This window comes from Manihot esculenta, chromosome 17 (assembly GCF_001659605.2).
Source record: "Manihot esculenta cultivar AM560-2 chromosome 17, M.esculenta_v8, whole genome shotgun sequence".
NCBI lineage: Eukaryota > Viridiplantae > Streptophyta > Magnoliopsida > Malpighiales > Euphorbiaceae > Manihot > Manihot esculenta.
The window spans coordinates 27,672,080-27,690,602 of NC_035177.2; the positions used below are offsets into that span (position 1 = coordinate 27,672,080).

General features: G+C 36.6%; 3 protein-coding genes across 3 annotated transcripts; all 3 read left to right on the forward strand.

Annotated features, from left to right (window-relative positions):
- The first annotated feature begins 1,395 nt into the window (after positions 1 to 1,395).
- LOC110604755 (chaperone protein DnaJ) lies at positions 1,396 to 3,595 on the forward strand. The gene is made up of 5 exons (XM_021743045.2): positions 1,396 to 1,782; positions 1,894 to 1,981; positions 2,084 to 2,154; positions 2,267 to 2,323; positions 2,983 to 3,595. Exons 1-5 carry the CDS (start codon positions 1,657 to 1,659, stop codon positions 3,202 to 3,204), a joined length of 564 nt encoding a protein of 187 aa, XP_021598737.1. The 5' UTR covers positions 1,396 to 1,656; the 3' UTR covers positions 3,205 to 3,595.
- An 834-nt stretch (positions 3,596 to 4,429) lies between these two features.
- On the forward strand, positions 4,430 to 5,162 carry LOC110604640 (glyceraldehyde-3-phosphate dehydrogenase, testis-specific). The gene has a single exon (XM_021742899.2). The coding sequence runs from the start codon at positions 4,638 to 4,640 to the stop codon at positions 5,022 to 5,024; it is 387 nt and encodes a 128-aa protein (XP_021598591.1). The 5' UTR covers positions 4,430 to 4,637; the 3' UTR covers positions 5,025 to 5,162.
- An 11,439-nt stretch (positions 5,163 to 16,601) lies between these two features.
- Positions 16,602 to 17,243, forward strand: LOC110604757 (leucine-rich repeat extensin-like protein 5). The gene has a single exon (XM_021743048.2). It carries the CDS (start codon positions 16,656 to 16,658, stop codon positions 17,079 to 17,081), a length of 426 nt encoding a protein of 141 aa, XP_021598740.1. The 5' UTR covers positions 16,602 to 16,655; the 3' UTR covers positions 17,082 to 17,243.
- Positions 17,244 to 18,523: the final 1,280 nt, after the last annotated feature.

Below are 18,523 nucleotides of genomic sequence, written 5' to 3' on the forward strand. Positions count from 1 at the left end.
ATGAGTTTTTAAAATCATAACGACAACGTCAGTCTTGAAATCTTATTCGAGTTTTATCTCATAAAAGCTCGATTCCGTGGTTTTGTTCGAGAGACTTTAATAATTTATACTCAAGAGATGAGAAATAATAAGCAGTATTTTTATTAAATTATGGCACTTGATGAGCATTTTTGCCAAATTATCTTATAAGAGTTTGATTTTAAATGATTATAAATCTTTGTTAGACTCTAGAACTGATATTTCTGTTAGATGGATTCGTCGTAATACTACTCTAATTACTCATATTTCGGTCAAAAAATCTATTAGGTATAATCGTCTTTCTATTTGGAATAATATCCCTGTTTATTTGATAAAATTTTATTAATACAATCACTAATTTTGCTTTAAAAAAATTAGAAAAATTAATTAATTAATATAATTTAATAATTATAAAATAAGATCATATAATTTATAAACATTAAAAATATAAAAATATGAAATCTCAAATATATAAAATAACTTCGATATTAAAAATTGTTTCATCACTTAGAATGTATTGTATTATAAATAAATCAACGATTAATATTTATTATTTTGCAATATAAATATATCTTAATTTAATTTACTATGAAAGAAAATAAAGAAAAGGAGATTACAAAATATATATATATATATATATATATATATATATATACGCACACACATTTAAGAGCGTTACTTTTTTTGTGATTCGAAAAAAGCCCACAAAATTTATTCTATTTTTATATTTTCATAATAATTTATTAAGTTTTTTAAAAAATATATATTTTTTTATTTCCATAGAAGGTATAAATAGTTCATTTATTATTTAATGGTAATAAATTAACACAATTTTATTATGAGTGGATTATATTAATATAATTTAAACAATAATAAAATATCTGGTTAATCAATTTATTTTAAAATTTAAAATTAAAAAGTATATATCTTGTAATATTTATCCAATATAAAATCATATTATTTATATTAGTAAACTTTTACTAAAAATAATTAATAATTACTCAAAATACAAATTTATTCGATTTTTAAAATCATATATAAATATTTAAACTTTTCAAATAAGTTGAATTTCAATTATTTAACATAATTAATTAAAATTTTATAACAAAAAAAATATTTTAGTATAACTTAAAATAAATTTATAAATTATATTATTTAAAATGATATAATACAGAATCCGTGCACGACAAAATCAGTGGTAATTTTCTAAAGTGCCATGCAATCGTATCATGCGATTAATTAATCTTATTTTTCGGACACGTGTCTGTATCTCATAACTGTCCGAAGAATCTATCAACCGCCACCGTAACTAATAGTCCCACCTTTTTTTCCCGCCAAAGGCCCAGAACTTTCCAAACTACCGAAATTATCTAAGACCTCGAAATATCTCCCACTCGCCCCACGAAACATTTTTCTCCGGAACTTTCCAGTATCACCAACACATGACTGCTCATCACTCAGATATTTTCTATCTTTTTGCTCTATAAAATTCACAGCCCACTTCTCATTTCTCTGTATTCTCTTTACAACTCCTGTTACATCCATCCCGCGTCCAGCAAATACAAGAACAACACTAAAGTCGCAGTCTTTAGGGAACTTTTTACACAATCGATCAATGTTTTGAAATTTTGCTCGGTCATGGTGGTGATGATGATGGGGACAGAGCACGGACAGAAGGAGTTGCTATCTTATTATAGTGTTCTTGGTGTGAGCGCGGATTCTTCCATTGAAGATATAAAACGAGCGTATCGTAGGCTTGCGATGGTAAGTGTTTGATGGATTTTATATGGGATTTGCTTCTTCTTTTTCTTTTGTAGTTCGAGTGGTACAGAAAGGAGGGAATCTGGGATTTTTTTATTTGGATTTTTGGTGCAGCAATGGCATCCTGATAGGTGGACAAGAAGCCCCTCTCTGTTAAGTCAAGCTAAACGTAAATTTCAGCAAATTCAGGAGGCTTATTCAGGTAAGGCTTTTAAAGAGTGGTTTAAATTACATGTAGAATTTTGTTCGTCTTTGAAGTGTGTGCTAATTGTTGTTTTTCTAATTTCATTTCTTGTTGCATCAGTGTTATCAGACGAGAAGAAAAGGGCATTGTATGATATAGGATTATATGACCCTGATGAAGAAGACGACGAGGTGGTGAATTTTCTCTTTTCCCCTTTTCTTTTTCGTGGCTACTTCTGCTGCTTCCTTTAAACGGTTTAAAATGTTGCCTGTTTGGGTTATTAATGATTGACTTATGTTTCAGGGATTCTCTGATTTCATGCAAGAAATGTTGTCTCTCATGGCACAGAACAAGAGAGAGGTAAGCTTTTTCTTTTTTAGAACTGATCGAATTGGGGGGTTTATGATTCAATTGGCTTGCCATGACTTCAATCCACCTATCAGTTAAAACTTTTGCAATGACTCATCTTGTCAATATAAATATGGTCTGATAGAAATAGGAACAGTTAGTAGAATGAGTCGTCTAAATTATATTGTCTCTGGTTGAGAAATCCAAATCTGCTAGTTACTTTAGACATCAAATTAAGTTAGAGATCAAATCTGCTTGTTAGCATTTCAGTTTGATGAGGTGACTTTAAATAATTTTGCAATAAAATGAGTTGCACCTTTTGTGGACTAATTTCATCAGATTATAAAAATACCCATCTGATGAATATATGAAAAATCAGCATTGCCAAAGTTGTTCTGCTTTGGCCTATTACTTGGAATTATTAATAGTTTTCCTCATGAAGTAATTACATATCCTCTGCAATGATGTTTCTTATGCATACATGTCTACACAGCCAATATTTTATAGAATTTGTATTTTGCAGTGTGTTGAAGGGAACATCAGTGAAGATACTTTAAGTTTTGGAGAACTCATTCATCTCTAGAATACAAAAATTGTCAAGAGCTAATTATTTAAGCATGGGTGAAATAAGTCTTTTCAATTTTCTTTGTGCACCATTGTTACATATGCAGGACAAGAGCTATAGCATGGAGGAGTTGCAAACAATGTTCACAGAAATGGCACAAGGATTTGAATCTTCTTTATCATACTACACTACATCCTCTGTTGTTGATGACCCTGCACAGTCGAAAGGGGCCTGTGGTGATTCCAAACCCATTATGGATACCAGTGGCTCGCATTTTGGAGTATCAAGCTGCTGGGGGATGTATGGAACAAGCAGTTATTGCAGCTGAGGCTCTTACTGGCAAACAAATGATTGTGAAGATGGAGAGCAGCAAAAATATATGATCTTGCTCATCTTTTTGTAGATTGGAGCCATTGACTCTGTATATTTGAGTTGTGACAATTTGGAGAAAGATGACAATTGTGTGAAGTAGTTTTGTGTTTGGGTTTTGGCCATGGACAAATATGAAGTGCGCCTACTTGTGGTGGGGACAATAATGCTGAAAATTTGAGCTGCAAGTAGCTGGGCCTGGAAATGGGCCAAATGTGAAAATGGATCTTTTAGATTTATGAATGTACGTGTTGTCCTTGTTCGAAATTGGCATTTTAGACGTGGTAGATTGATTCTGCTTGGTTACTGTATCCCTTAATTAATTGTTCATTTTAAGTGTTTTCGATCTATGGTTGTGTCTTAATCTCTATGCTGGAGATGTTATTTAAGAGTGTTTATGAAGGTTTTGTGTTTGTTAACAACTCCGATCCGTTGGTGGCGAGGCTCCTTCTTCTCTAAATTTAGTTTTTCTATTTGACAATGGGTTGCATGCTGTCTTCTCTTGCTCCTTAGGCATAAGTCGGTTTATTGCGTGTAGATGGAGTTCTTTGAAGCCACTGTAAAAGTCTTCGTGGTGGCTGTCTCTAGAATTTGTTTTAAGATTTCGCTTTATGTATTAGGTTTTAGAGATTTGTGAGTTTGAAAATAAGCAACGCTTAAGTTATAATAAATTAGAAATGTGAGTTTGAAACGAGAAGAAAAAAAAGTAGAAGATGGCTCTAAGAAAATGGGTCGGTGGATGACTTTTGAAAACCGCCTGCGTTGTTCGCTCATACGCATTTACATCTGTTTTTGTCCAATCCCCCGAGCCCACCTCCGCAGCTTCTTCGTTGTATCCTTTGTCTCTGGCAAGTGCACCCTTTTTTAGTTATTATGATGAGAATTTTTATATTTCAACAGAAAAAATTTTGTTTACATTATATTATTGATTATGGATTCAATTTTTAGATATACTTATAATATACTCATTAGAGTAATATGTTAATTATACATTGGCCTTTAGAGAACTGGGTTATATAGAGAAAGAATTTCTAATGGAATACAATTATTAATTAATTAAAAATACACATCAATAAATGTAAATATAAAGGATCAAAGGGTTTTTAATTAAAAAGGTGGGGACTGGGACCCAATTATGGACTAACCACATGCAAAGGGATTCCAATCCCTTATGAATTAAGCATCACACCCTAGCATGCCAAGAAAATTAAGCAAGACTCACATAAACAAAGTCTCCCTTCCCCATTTTTGCCTTCCCAGAAAATTAAAAACCATACCTCTTAAGCACATATATTATACATGCACCCAATATAGTAACCAAAAATTGCAGCCACACCCCTTCCCTTTCAAGACGCTCCCCACCAGCTTTGCAAAATCTATTCATCGTTGAAAATGAGATGGTTCGATTTCTTGATGCTGCTAAATTTGCTTCTCTTGGTTATTGCGTCTGCTCCGCCAATTCAAGCCGTGGATTCGAGAAAGCTTGATGAGAACACCGTGCCTGGCTCGACTGGTGAGAAGTGTATTCCCTGTACTTCAAGCCCTCCACCACCACCACCACCACCGCCTCCTCCAGCTTTGCCACCTCCATCTCCAAAGAAACCGCCTTCAAGTTACTGCCCTCCGCCTCCACCATCATTCATATACGTACCTGGTCCACCGGGGAACTTGTATACTATTGACAATGATTTTAACGGTGCTGGCCGAACCTCGACTATGAGGCTGCCGGTTCTGATTGGATGTGCGTTGTTAGGCTTTTTGCTGAGACATGGGGTTTAAAAAGAAGATTCTTCAGGACAGGTGAAAAACTTTATATTTTCTTCTCCGAAGTTGAACGGAGCTTTTAGGATCTTGTTTTGTACTTTTACTTTTATCGATCAAGCGTTCAATAATTCCAATTCACAGTCTTTTGTTCCACTTCCTTTTTCAATCCTTCACCCCTTTCTCTCTCTTAGTGTCATTAATAACAATCTACTTTGTGATAGAAACTCTCGTTCTCTTCCTGTTCTATTCAGTTCTGCTCTGTATTATTTTGTATCATCTGGATTAGAAAACTTCATCTTCAACAAATATGAAAAAAAAAAAAAAAAAAACTTTACCCTTCAATTAGGTCCATACACTAATTAAGAAGGCATTAGCTGCTTCCATTGGATAAAAGGATGGCCACGTGGAGACAAGGATCATTAGCTAAACCAACCAAAAGATGCCAAGGTCTTAAACTTTTTTAAAAAAAATGGAAAAATGGCCCATGATCATGATCATGCACATGAGATTGGGATGACTAGACTTTTCAACTGGAGAAAAAAGTTAATAAAATATAGATCAATGGGCACATGACATGTGTCCAAGGCTTAATAGTAGAAGATACCAATCATCTAGCTTGATGTGATAAAAATATATGGACTATGGTCTGAATATGTCAGAATGGTACATTTTCCACAGGGAGATCAACATCGATTTGACCAAATTGTCGGACCCAATTACCAGAAATGCTTACACGTGGCAGGTTTGAGATCATGTGTGTTATGAGTCATCAAGGGAAATTTGGCAGCTTCTGCTTACATCCTTAAAGACTCCCTCTACCGTCTAATTCATTATTACAGTGATAATCACTCTCCTAATATGCCTCCTAAGCAAGTTGGTCTTTTGACAAAGTCAACAGTCGTTTGGTTGCCATTGATGACTATGAAGGTTACGTAATTCCCACCTCAACGGTGTAGTATATAACTAATTCATCATGTCTGCCGCTTTTCAGTCTGAATGGCCAGCAAGACATTCTGTAAATTTTGGGATTTCAGGATAATCCTCTATTTTTAACCTTTGCCTCCGACAAAAAAAAAAAAAATCATGCACAAACATATATGTAATGATGAATTGAGGAGATAATTTCATTAATAGATCCAAATTTGCATTGAGGACATCCTCCAAATTACATGAGAGTGATGCAATTATAAACAAAAATTTCGAAAATTAACCCTCAAGGATGAACAATCATTATCATTACGATTGAATTTGTTGTTGCATGCACAGTACGTAAAAGAAAAATTAAGGACCCTTTTGTCGGTGAAATTAATAAAGGTAGCCCCAAAAGAATTGTAGGAATCCATGCCACTTTCTGGAAGCAGTAGCCATCTGGATAAGCTTGAAACTTGGTTGTAAAATGAACTGAACTGAAGCCATTTGGATTGGAAAAAGATGGAGCCTTTTCTTATCAAGATGAAATTTCAAAAGGAAAAAAAAAACAGAGAGAGAGAGTGATCTGGTTCTATACATATTCAAAATTGGAAAACAGATTCATGGGGTAGGAGAAAAAAAGACATGGAAAAGTAGAAGATACCTTTTTTCCTTTTGACAATAATAGGTCACAAACACAGTCTCTACAGTTGGACCAAAATGCAAAGCAATAATAAAGGGAGATATGAAATTGGGTATCAAAAGTAATGCTACATGATACTGTAAGCTTTTCTCACAATAATCAATTCTATTATGCACTCAGTATTGACACTAATTTAAGTATTAGAGAATCTATCAAATTAATTTTTTTTAATTTTTTTATAAATTCATATATAAATAAAAATAAAAAAATAAATAAAATTAGCATCACTATAATTCGAGAAATAGATAGAGAGAATATGGAAAGGTAAAAATTAACCTGTGTTATTAATGTTCTGAAATTCAGAAAATAGAGTTTACAGTTTGAAAATAAGTTTAACTTGTAAAGATCATGTTTTTTAATGCAAAGGAAAAAAAGGATATATTATTTATCCAAAAAAAAAAAAGAAACTTGCGATTTTTATGTTCTAAAGTCGAGAATATCATAAAAATAAAAATAAATAAAAAAGTTGTTGCTATAGTGTTAAATGTCCCTATCACTCATGCTAGTATATATGGACGTATAAGCGTACCTATCTTTGTCAGGCGGTTATTTAATTTTTTCCGACTTGCATACTGATAGGGCTGCAAGGTAGTGGGACATGCTCTCCTACCTCCCATTACGTCACTGAACTAAACTCTCATCTGGTAGATCTGAGCATGGAACAATCCAATCTGCTTTGCTTTAGTTACATGCTGAATGGCGCGACATTGGATCGATCTACTTAGAGAATTTAATGGGTTTTGAATTTATATTTTTCTTTAAGACGGGTGTCAGAAATTCGGTGATTATCCATTAGTATATCACTTTTACTCTTATTTATGAATTTTATTATTATTTTTAGTAGATTATATTATTGGAATATAAATTAAATTCTTAATATAAACTTTGATATTGTATTACATAATATTACGGCTAACCAAATAACTATTTCATAATAAAAGATTATAAATATTTTTTGTTTACTCAGAAAGATTAGAAATAATATTAAATATTGTGAAAATGTTATTTTGTTGTTTTTATTTTTTAATTTCTATTATTATTACTGGACGTCTCGGCCCAATAATTAATTTCGCTGGATGAAGTGTTGAAGAAGAAAAAAACAACTCATTTAATATTTGAATGTTTGATATGGGCTCGAAATAGCGTTCGTGGAAAAAGAAAACACAGGATTCCCTTTCGTCCCACCGACAAGATGAAATTTAATGTAAATATTCTGCCTAATTCACTTCACTTTCTCTCTGTGTATCCTTAATTTTAATCTTATCCTGACATAATTTATTTTATAAAAAAAAATTAAGTATTTTTTAAAATAATTTTTGTAATTAAAAATTATTATTTTTATTTCAATCAAGAGAATTATTAAAAAATAATGCTTACGAAATGTTTGATTTCAAAAAATGATACTGATAAATATGTTTAGATAATTTCTACTTTTAAGAGAAGAATGGGATAATTTTTAAAATTATTGGGACTGAGGAGATGAAATATAAAGAAGTGGGATTTTAGCAAAGACGTCAAAATCACTAAAATTTGTCACTTTGTAGCAGTGCACTATGATTTTCGTTGCGTAAGGAATCAGTTGTTGAGGATTGAAAGTTCAGCAAAATAATAAGTTGGACCCTTTTTCAACTTTGTTTATTTGTTTTTCAGACACGTCCCCTCCAACACTAATCTCCATTACCATTTTTTTTTAATATCAATAGACTTTTTTTTAATTGTGAAATCAAATAATTTTTTATATACAATCACCAAGTTTTAATTTAAAATATTACTTCTTGTTATAAGTTGTGTTTATATGATTATTCCAGACTGTAAATATTATAAGTATTTATTATTGATGATCGCTGGATTTTTTCACCCCGGTCTAAAAGGCCAGGCTCACGATTTCTTCACCCCGGTCTAAAAGGCCAGGCCCATGAAAACAGTCCATGATCCGAAGGCTTCAATATTCCCCTTGAGAGTCAGGTCCAGCCCGCTCAGTCACAGGGCCGGACTCTGCCTAGACTCCTCAATCAAGCCGGCCCAAACCTCTTGGCCCAGTAATTAGGCCCTCACCAGGCTCAACTTCAGCCCTACCATTCAACCCAGCCCGGAAAGGGGAAAATGACCAAGATGCCCCGCTGGTAGGTCCTTCCGCATGCGTATCAGAGGAGAATTAATGGCCGTTACGCATGGAGCAGGCGCCTGACACATCCGTACATACGGAGCTAGGCGGTAGAAGATAGCTAGCATTGTGGCAGAGAGACAGATATATATATCACGATAGAGGCCACGCAGAAGGGGGTTCTCTCTTCTTCTTCCTTCTCCTTCCTGGACACCATTTTTATTCTTTCGGCAACCTTTGCCTAAATACATTACTCTTACGCATGAAACCTGACTCGAGCGTCGGAGGGCCTCCACCGGGGCACCCTCGGTAGGCCCCTGACCATTCTTTCTTATTTTACAGGTCCTTTCACCAGGTAGAACATGGAGAGACCCACCAGGGAGCCCAGCAAGAAGGGACCCAGAAGAAAACCAGATCTATCATGGACCAGGAGGAGGAAAAGATTTATCAAATGGCGCCGTCTGTGGGAACGAAGGGGACCTTTTCGTCACCGGAGTTTCTAAATCCACCCATTGAGATCCACATGGAGGTATGAAAGCTTATACGAAAAAGAAAGCTAGAGATTTACAGTAACCCAGCTGAAAAGAAAGACCCAGCTGGTTTAAGAATATCTTGACAGTCTCTTAATCTTCATTTTCCTACCCTCGTTGTTTATTTTAACATTTATTGAATTTTATTACTACTAACTTTTTCTTTGAGATCTGATGAGGTGAAACTTCATATCGAAATGCTTGTCTCTGAATGTAGATTTTAATCTTTTCTGTAAAAGGAAAAAAGGATGAGAAGTATATATATATATTTGTTGAAATTGTGAGGTCGGCTGTAAAATTTCAGGTTAGCAAGTTAGAGAAAAATTAATAAATGAAAAATAGACAAGGTCGGATTAACATTTCAGGTCGGATAGGACATGAGGTCAGAGGATACACGATTCATAGCGATCCAACTCTGTTGCAGAGCAACGCCCCTCGAGTATCAGAGCAACCTGGAGATAATAGGAAATAATCAAATATCCAGGCAAGGTGGATAAGCTCCGACGCGGTATGCCATCCAGCTCCAAGACAAGGTGATGATCCAATGTCACGTCCAGTCATGGGTGTCACCGGCGAAGCCCGAAGCCGTACGTTGTAATAGCAGAGAAAGCTCGATCATCTTAAGGATGGGGAAGACAACTGTGGGAGGTCGCGGGATCCCTTGCGATGCCTTCAACTTCGTATGTGCCGGCGGCGGAAAGGAACGCCGGCGAAGCACAAAGGTTTTATTACGGCCGATTTTTTCCTTGAAGCCTGGTGAATATTTTTTGTAAAAGGAAAAAAAAAGTGAGTAATTTATGTATTTGTTGAAATTCTGAGGTCGGCCGTGTGTGTATATATATATATATATATATATATAAAAGAAGGAAAAAGAAAAGAAGAAGGCGAGAGAAAGAGAAGAGGAGCCCGTAAGAAAAAAGGAGGTCGGAGCCGTGTTTGAAATCGGGCTCACATTCCAGGTCGGATGGCTGGACTGTCCTGAAGATTCGAATTAACAAAGCTGAATTGAGTGAATTTGGAAAAATAGATTGGTCGGTCGGTTGAAGTAGCAGGATTGAAAGGAGCTCGACAAATACGTTGAGGTCAGAGCCAGGCTTTGGACCCGTGCTCGAGATTAGATTTGTGATTGAGGTCGGAACTCGGTGTGTCGTCTAACGTGAAGACGAGGTCGGTAGGGTTAAGAGGTCGGCAATCCTTCTACCTCTGATTGAACAGATCTGATTCAGTACCAGAACGCTTGATCAAGGCATCAAGCTCTCTCTTCTCCTCTTCCCCCGCTGCCGCCGCCGGCACAGACTAAACCTCCGGCTGAATTGTTATCCGGCCACTCCCAAGATGAGAGTCACAATGGCAATTCATCTCTGGCTTACAATCAAACCCACTTTCCCAAGCAAGATCTCCCAACCCAGATCGACTTTCAACCATTTCAAAAGGATCCGGCTCCAAGACATCCAATGTCAGGTATTGAGAATGTCTAAGGAACCCCGCGGCCAGCATCGGCGGCAATGCTTTTGACGGCTGTGGTGAGTTCGTGCCTGGGGGAGAAGAAGGCACAATCGAAGCTTTAAAAGATGCGGCTCCTGACTGCCACCGTAACTTCCACCGAACGAGGTGGATGGGGAGACTCAATTTGGTCTGAGTTCGCAAAGAAATCTGTTCGTCCTTCAAATGCCACCACCACCACCATGTGTTTTATCCAAGAAAAGGTTTAGGACCAAACTCACTCAAGAGCAGAAGGATAAAATGATGGAGTTCGCAGAGAGGATCGGGTGGAGGCTCAATAAGCCGGAAGAGGAGGTGGAGCAGAATTAATGAGAAAATGAACCTGCAATAAGCATGCCGATTGATGATTGAAATAAGGAGGAAGCAACACGAGTTGAAAACTCTCAGATTGCATTTACTTTGATGCCCTGACAAGCGGCAACTCGACAATGGCTTGAGTGATGTAATAACCATCAAGAAAAGAAATTGGCAAGGTGCTGTGGAACCCACACGCACAGATGGAGGCACGTTACGAGATTTTGTTTGTGTTGAAAATGCCAAATTGCACAGCAATGCTGTACCGCATGCAATAAATATCTTTCATTTGAGGATGGGACCCATCCCCTGCCAAAAATCCATGGATGGCCCCCTGGAAGTTTGGACACTCCATATTCATTCATATGCCTTCTTGCTTCAGCTGCTTCATTCCATTCCCCAACAGCAACATGAACGTTTGCTAAGTGGATGTGCCGGCCACCATGATCGGGGTCCAATTCAATTAGGAATTTCCCTATCTGCTTATCTAATTCTGTATTTCCATGAATCTGACAGGCATTTAGTAGTGCTCCCTATATGACAGCATTTGGTTTTACTGGCATTCGCTCAATCAGATCTGTTGCTCTCTTCAGCCAACCTGCTCGACCAAGTAAATCAACCATGCATCCATAGTGCTCTACCGTCGGGTCCAAGCTACGAAACTTCTCCATGCTATGAAACTTCTCCATGCTGTCAAATAGTGATTTTTCCTATGCAGAATTGGTTGATGATTGAAATAAGGTACATATAACTTACCATGTGTCATTAGCATAATTGCTGTCGGAGAAATTTACAAGCCCTTAATTACTTATCTTAAATACAAATGATCTCATAGATTATTCGAAGGCATGCTTCACATGCAAATAGTAAGACTAAATTTAATCAAAATATACCTCTATGAGTTTAGATATCCTGATAATTGCTTATATTTCATATATATTGAAAAATCCTGGAGAAATTTACACATGCAAAAATATTGTTCATTGCATCTCTAAAATTGCATGAGTTAATACTTGCATGTATCTGAAAAATGAAACTAAGTGACATGTGCGACATATTATTGATTGATGAATATCATTGAATTAACAACGAGCATCCTCGTTATATGTGCTCTGTGTAAGTTCTTATTTTGCAGAAAAATCCTGAATCTCTCAGAAGACCCTGAGACATAGAGACCTCAGAGGTACAAGGCTGGCGGATCTCAAAAGATCTCCCAAAATAAAAAACAGCCGGCGGGGCCCCGAGGTCACCCGGAACAAAAACAGCCAGGATCCCGTAAGATCTCCTGGGGCAAAAATAACCGGCGGGGCCCCGAGGTCACCTCGGAACAAAAACAGCCAAGATCCCGTAAGATCTCCTGGGGCAAAAACAACCGACGGGGCCCCGAGGTCACCCCGGAACAAAAACAGCCAGGATCCCGTAAGATCTCCTAGAGCAAAAATAGCCGGCGAGGCCCCGAGGTCATCCCGAAAAAAAGCAAAGAAGACCGGGATCCCCTAGAACTCCCGGGAAAACAAAACAAAAAAAGCCGGCGGGGCCCCGAGGTCACCCCGGAACAAAAACGGTCAGGATCCCGTAAGATCTCCTGGAGCAAAAACAGCAGGCGGGGCCCCGAGGTCACCCCGGAAAAAAGCAAAGAAGACCGGGATCCCCTAGAACTCCTTGGAAAACAAAACAAAAAATAGCCGGCGGGGCCCCGAGGTCACCCCGGAACAAAAACGGCCAGGATCCCGTAAGATCTCCTGGAGCAAAAACAGCCGGCGGGACCCCGAGGTCACCCCGGAAAAAAGCAAAGAAGACCGGGATCCCCTAGAACTCCCGGAAAAACAAAGAAGACTGGAATCCCCTAGAACTCCCAGAAAAAACAAAACAAAAACGATTGATGAAGGTCTTAAAAGACCTCCTGGAGCATGAAGACCGGGATCCCCTAGAACTCCTGGGAAAACAAAGAAGACCGGGATCCCCTAGAACTCCCGGGAAAACAAAATAAAAACGGCCGGTGAGTATCTTAAAAGACCTCCCGGAGCATGAAGACCGGGATCCCCTAGAACTTCCGGAAAAACAAAGAAGACCGGGATCCTCTAGAACTCCCGGGAAAACAAAATAAAAACGGCCGGCGAAGATCTCCAAGATCTCCCGGAGCAACAAAGACCAGGATCCCTAAGATCTCCTGGAAAAAGAAGACCTCCCTGAGAAGACCTCAATGAGGTCCTGGCAAAAGAAGACCAGGATCCCTAAGATCTCCTGGCAAAAGAAGACCTCCCTGAGAAGACCTCAATGAGGTCCTGGCAAAAGAAGACCTCACTGAGGTCCTGGCATGAGAAGACCTCAATGAGGTCCTGGCAAAAGAAGACCTCACTGAGGTCCTGGCATGAGAAGACCTCACTGAGGTCCTGGCAAAAGAAGACCTCAATGAGGCAGAAGACCTCACTGAGGCAGAAGACCTCAATGAGGCAGAAGACCTCACTGAGGCAGAAGACCTCACGGAGGCAGAAGACCTCAATGAGGCAGAAGACCTCAATGAGGCAGAAGACCTCACTGAGGCAGAAGACCTCACGGAGGCAGAAGACCTCAATGAGGCAGGAAGACCTCACTGAGGCAGAAGACCTCACTGAGGCAGAAGACCTCACTGAGAGGTAGAAGACCTCATTGAGAGGTAGAAGACCTCACTGAGGTAGAAGACCAGCGAAGATCTCAAAGATCTCCCGGAGCAAAAATGGCCGGAATCCCCAAGATCATCCGGTGCTACAAGCAAAAACAACTCATAAGAACATAGTTCTGATCTCACATAAAAGATTGGGGCACGGGACCATGAATTCACATAAAAGATTGGGGCACGGGACCATGAATGAAAAAGCTAAACTCCGACCTCCCAAAGGAGCTCGAATCATCAGTTAGAGAGACTTTGATCTCACACAACAGCCAAAAGTACCAAAGCATCATGCCGATCTCAAGAAAACGAGCGCAGTACTGGTAAACCCAATAGGCAGACCGAATTAAGGCAAGGCGATTCCTAAGCAAACTGCATACTAAAATACAAAGCCCAACAGAGAATCAGGGGCAATCATAAGAGGCACCGACCTCGAGAATTGACCGCTCACATTAAACCAACTCAGCTGACCTAGAGAAAGGTCCAGGCAACAAAGAGCCCGCAAATCGCGCGAGAGAAGACAACTCATAAATACTCAGGGGCAAAAAACATACATGAGAGTCCAACGCTCAGACAAAAATAATAAAAAGGCAAGAAAGGGATACTTTCGACAAAAGCAGTTCTCAGACTACACGGTCATGAATAGAGTTTAAAGATTTATCCCCTCACCAGTCATGGAATAACTGCTGAGGAGATAAAGGGGCAATTGATGATCGCTGGATTTCTTCACCCCGGTCTAAAAGGCCAGGCCCACGATTTCTTCACCCCGGTCTAAAAGGCCAGGCCCATGAAAATAGTCCATGATCCGAAGGCTTCAATATTCCCCTCGAGAGTCAGGTCCAGCCCGCTCAGTCACAGGGCCGGACTCTGCCTAGACTCCTCAATCAAGCCGGCCCAAACCTCTTGGCCCAGTAATCAGGTCCTCACCAGGCTCAACTTCAGCCCTACCATTCAACCCAGCCCGGAAAGGGGAAAATGACCAAGATGCCCCGCTGGTAGGTCCTTCCGCATGCGTATCAGAGGAGAATTAATGGCCGTTACGCATGGAGCAGGCGCCTGACACATCCGTACATACGGAGCTAGGCGGCAGAAGACAGCTAGCATTGTGGCAGAGAAACAGATATATATATCACGGTAGAGGCCACGCAGAAGGGGGTTCTCTCTTCTTCTTCCTTCTCCTTCCTGGACACCATTTTTATTCTTTCGGCAACCCTTGCCTAAATACATTACTCTTACGCATGAAACCTGACTCGAGCGTCGGAGGGCCTCCACCGGGGCACCCCCGGTAGGCCCCTGACCATTCTTTCTTATTTTACAGGTCCTTTCACCAGGTAGAACATGGAGAGACCCACCAGGGAGCCCAGCAAGAAGGGACCCATAAGAAAACCAGATCTATCATGGACCAGGAGGAGGAAAAGATTTATCAATTATAAAAATATTTATTTTTTTTAAATGAATTTAATTTTTTGATTATTTCGTGGTAAAAGACAATCATGCATATAATAAAAACACTAAAATGAATGTGTTTTTCAATATTAAGGATGCATTTGATTAAATATTCAAAAGCAAGATTGAGGATATATAGATCCAATACAAAGTTCAATAGTTTCGGTAATTATTTCTTATGTTCTCATCTCTCTCCCATTTTACAAGATTTCCTTCTTTATTTATCAACAATCCAAGTCCGTTAATTTAGAGTACTGGCTTTCTTTTTTTGCAATGGCCGAAAGTTTTTCAGAGCGGAAATTAGTAAGAGGGAATTTGCTATTATTTTCAAACGAGTCCTAATTTCTAGTAAGGGCTTTAAGAATATATATATTTTTAAGATCATAATAGGTATTCTTAGAAATATTTTAATGAATAAATAAATAAATAATACTGAATATTTTTAAATGTGAGAATTTTCCATTTTGAATATATAATATATTCCTTCCGTATCATTTTATTTTCATATATATTAATAAATATAAACTTTTTCATTAATTTTTAAATTATAATTTTATGATGGCGAAACGTTTTTTTATCAAGGTCTGACCCTAAAGAAGATTACGAGTTCAAAACCCATTAAGCTACACGCAGGTAGATCAGTCCAACATCGCGTGACCAGTCCAGCGATAAGGGGCGGACCGGATCAACTACATATGCGGTTCTACCCATAAAAAATCTAGCTCGGTGATGTGATATAAAATAAAGAAAGTGAGTCTAGTCACATTGCAGTCTTGCCAACATGTGCGTTGGGGGAATTAAATGGTCATATGACGTGAAGAGATATTCTGACACATTTATATGTATAGATATGAGTAATAAAAACAGGTGATTCTATAACAAAAAGGGCGGTTAGACGTATTAGCGGATAAAAGAAAAAAAGAATAAAAAGAAAAGAATGTGATCTCCTATATCAAATTTATACACATACGATAAATCTTATTTTTTGAATTTCAGAATATTATATTTATTTTAAATATATTAAATTTTATTAAATATTAAAAAAAATTTTAAAAATTTTTTAAAAATAAAATAAAATTATAATAGTTAATTATATGTTATTATAGTATAAAAAAATTAATAATAATTTTAAAATAAATAAATAAATAAAAATTATGAAATGGAATGAGTATATAAAATATTTTATTATTAATTAATTATTAAAATAAATAAATTTTATTCCTTTACTACAAACTAAAGAGGAATTCATTATAATTTATAATTTATGATAAATAAAAAGTAAATCTATATTTATGAGGTTGAGACTTGAGAAAATACTATTCAAGAAGTAGAAACAACTTGCTTTTTTTTAAAAAATAATAATAATAATAAAAGAGAAAACTTCCTTTTCTATCCTTTATTTGTTTCTGCGGGCCATGACGAAGAAAAATTAATTTAAAAAGGACAAAAACTCCATTAACATAATTTGCCCCCTCCTTTTTTTCTTACTCTCTCTAGATCGAACAAGATGGCTACTGATATTACCCTAATCCTCTCCACCGTCTTCTTCACCTCCATACTTCTCCATCTTCCCTCCATGACCATGTCCGATGAACCATGCCCTTACCCATGTTATTCTCCACCTACAGGCACCGGCCCGGTCACCGTAATCGGCATGACACCTCCACCGCCGCCGTATGAGACAGGATCATACTCACCACCAGGAAACTACCCAACACCAACTGGGAATTTCCCATATAATCCATCACCAAATTCTGGTAACAACTACTATGGTCCTCCTCCTCCTGACCCTATTTTGCCTTATTTCCCATACTACTACAGAAAGCCTCCTCACAAGACTGATGCCTCGTCGGCGGCGGGGAATGTTCCGAAGTCAAGAATCATGATAGCCACAGTTACGACTTTTGTTTTTGGTTTCACTTTGATATTTTAAGTGAAGCTTTTGGAATCGTATGGTTTGATGTCTTAGTAGTTATGAGAAGATTTTATAGGTTGATTTTGGCGTATGTGGTAGTTGCGGAAATATTTAAATGGTTGAGAAACTGCATGAGATCAAACTCTTCTTATTAATAAAACTATCTTTCTTTTTATTTAAGTTGGTGAAAATCTTTGCTTTTGCCAAAGAGTTCTGGAAAGAAAAGGGTATGCCTTTCTAGTTTGGGAAGAACAATTTCGAGTAGAAAAAGACACCAGAAACCGCACAGCGAAGCAGGTGAGGTGACTGAAGAACAAGACTCTTAGTAGGCTGTACTGTAAAATGGAAATCAATGGGCCTTATCGTGGGCGATTATGTCAAATGGAAATCAATGGGCTTGTTCCCTTATAATTCCTCTTGCCTTTTGTTTGGGAATGAAGTTTTTTTAAAGTATTTACAAGTTTTTCCGAAGTTTAAAAGTTTTAATTATGTGTTTAGAGAATTTTAAAAATCTCCGATACTTGGTGAAACAAAACTCATAAAATTGGTTAAAAGATCACTTCGCATTCCCAAGTTTGTCCAGCTTCTTTTTTCTGTTTTTTTTTTTCCTAATACAGTTTGCTTGATTGAGATTGGAGCATGAGAAAATTTTTTTTGGTCGAAGAACCTGAGATCATAGTCCTGAAAACGACTGAGAAAGCCTATTAGTACATCAAACTACACTTTGACAAAGAAATATTGGGGCTTTTTTTTTAAATAAAAAAAAACTCTTAAATTATAATCTGAAAATAAATATTTTTTAAATTAAGATAAATTTGAAATTTATTATATTTTAAAATTATAGTAAAGCTTACCGCACTTTTGAAAAGTGTTATGCAGTAAGAATTTTTTTTTTCAATAAAAAAAGTCAAAGTGCAGTAGTTTATAAATAAAATTAAAAATAAAAAGAATATATCTTATCGCACATATAATGTGTAGTAATATATATATATATATCAAAAGTTGGTTATATTATCATCTCTGAAAGTTTAATAAAATTTATAATTTAATTCATATTTTTTAAATAATAAATAAATTAATTTTTAAAGTTTTATTTTATTAATAAAATATATATTTTTTAAAATTTACTAATCTCAATTTTTAATATACATTAAATATTTTATAATAATTTTATATTAAATATTTTCACTATTACATAAATCTTAAAATCATGAAATTTTAATTTTTAATTTATATCAAAATATTTATAACAGTTTTATATTAAATATTTTCTTCGTTAAATAAATTCAAACTCTTAACCACTAATTTATTAATTTTTAATTTATATCAACATATTTTATTATAAATTTATATTAATAAATTTTCAACATTATTAAAGTAATAATTATTTTTATAAAATTTATATAGTTCTTTTAAGTATAAAAGCTAAATTGTTATTATGATCTAAAATCCAGAAAATA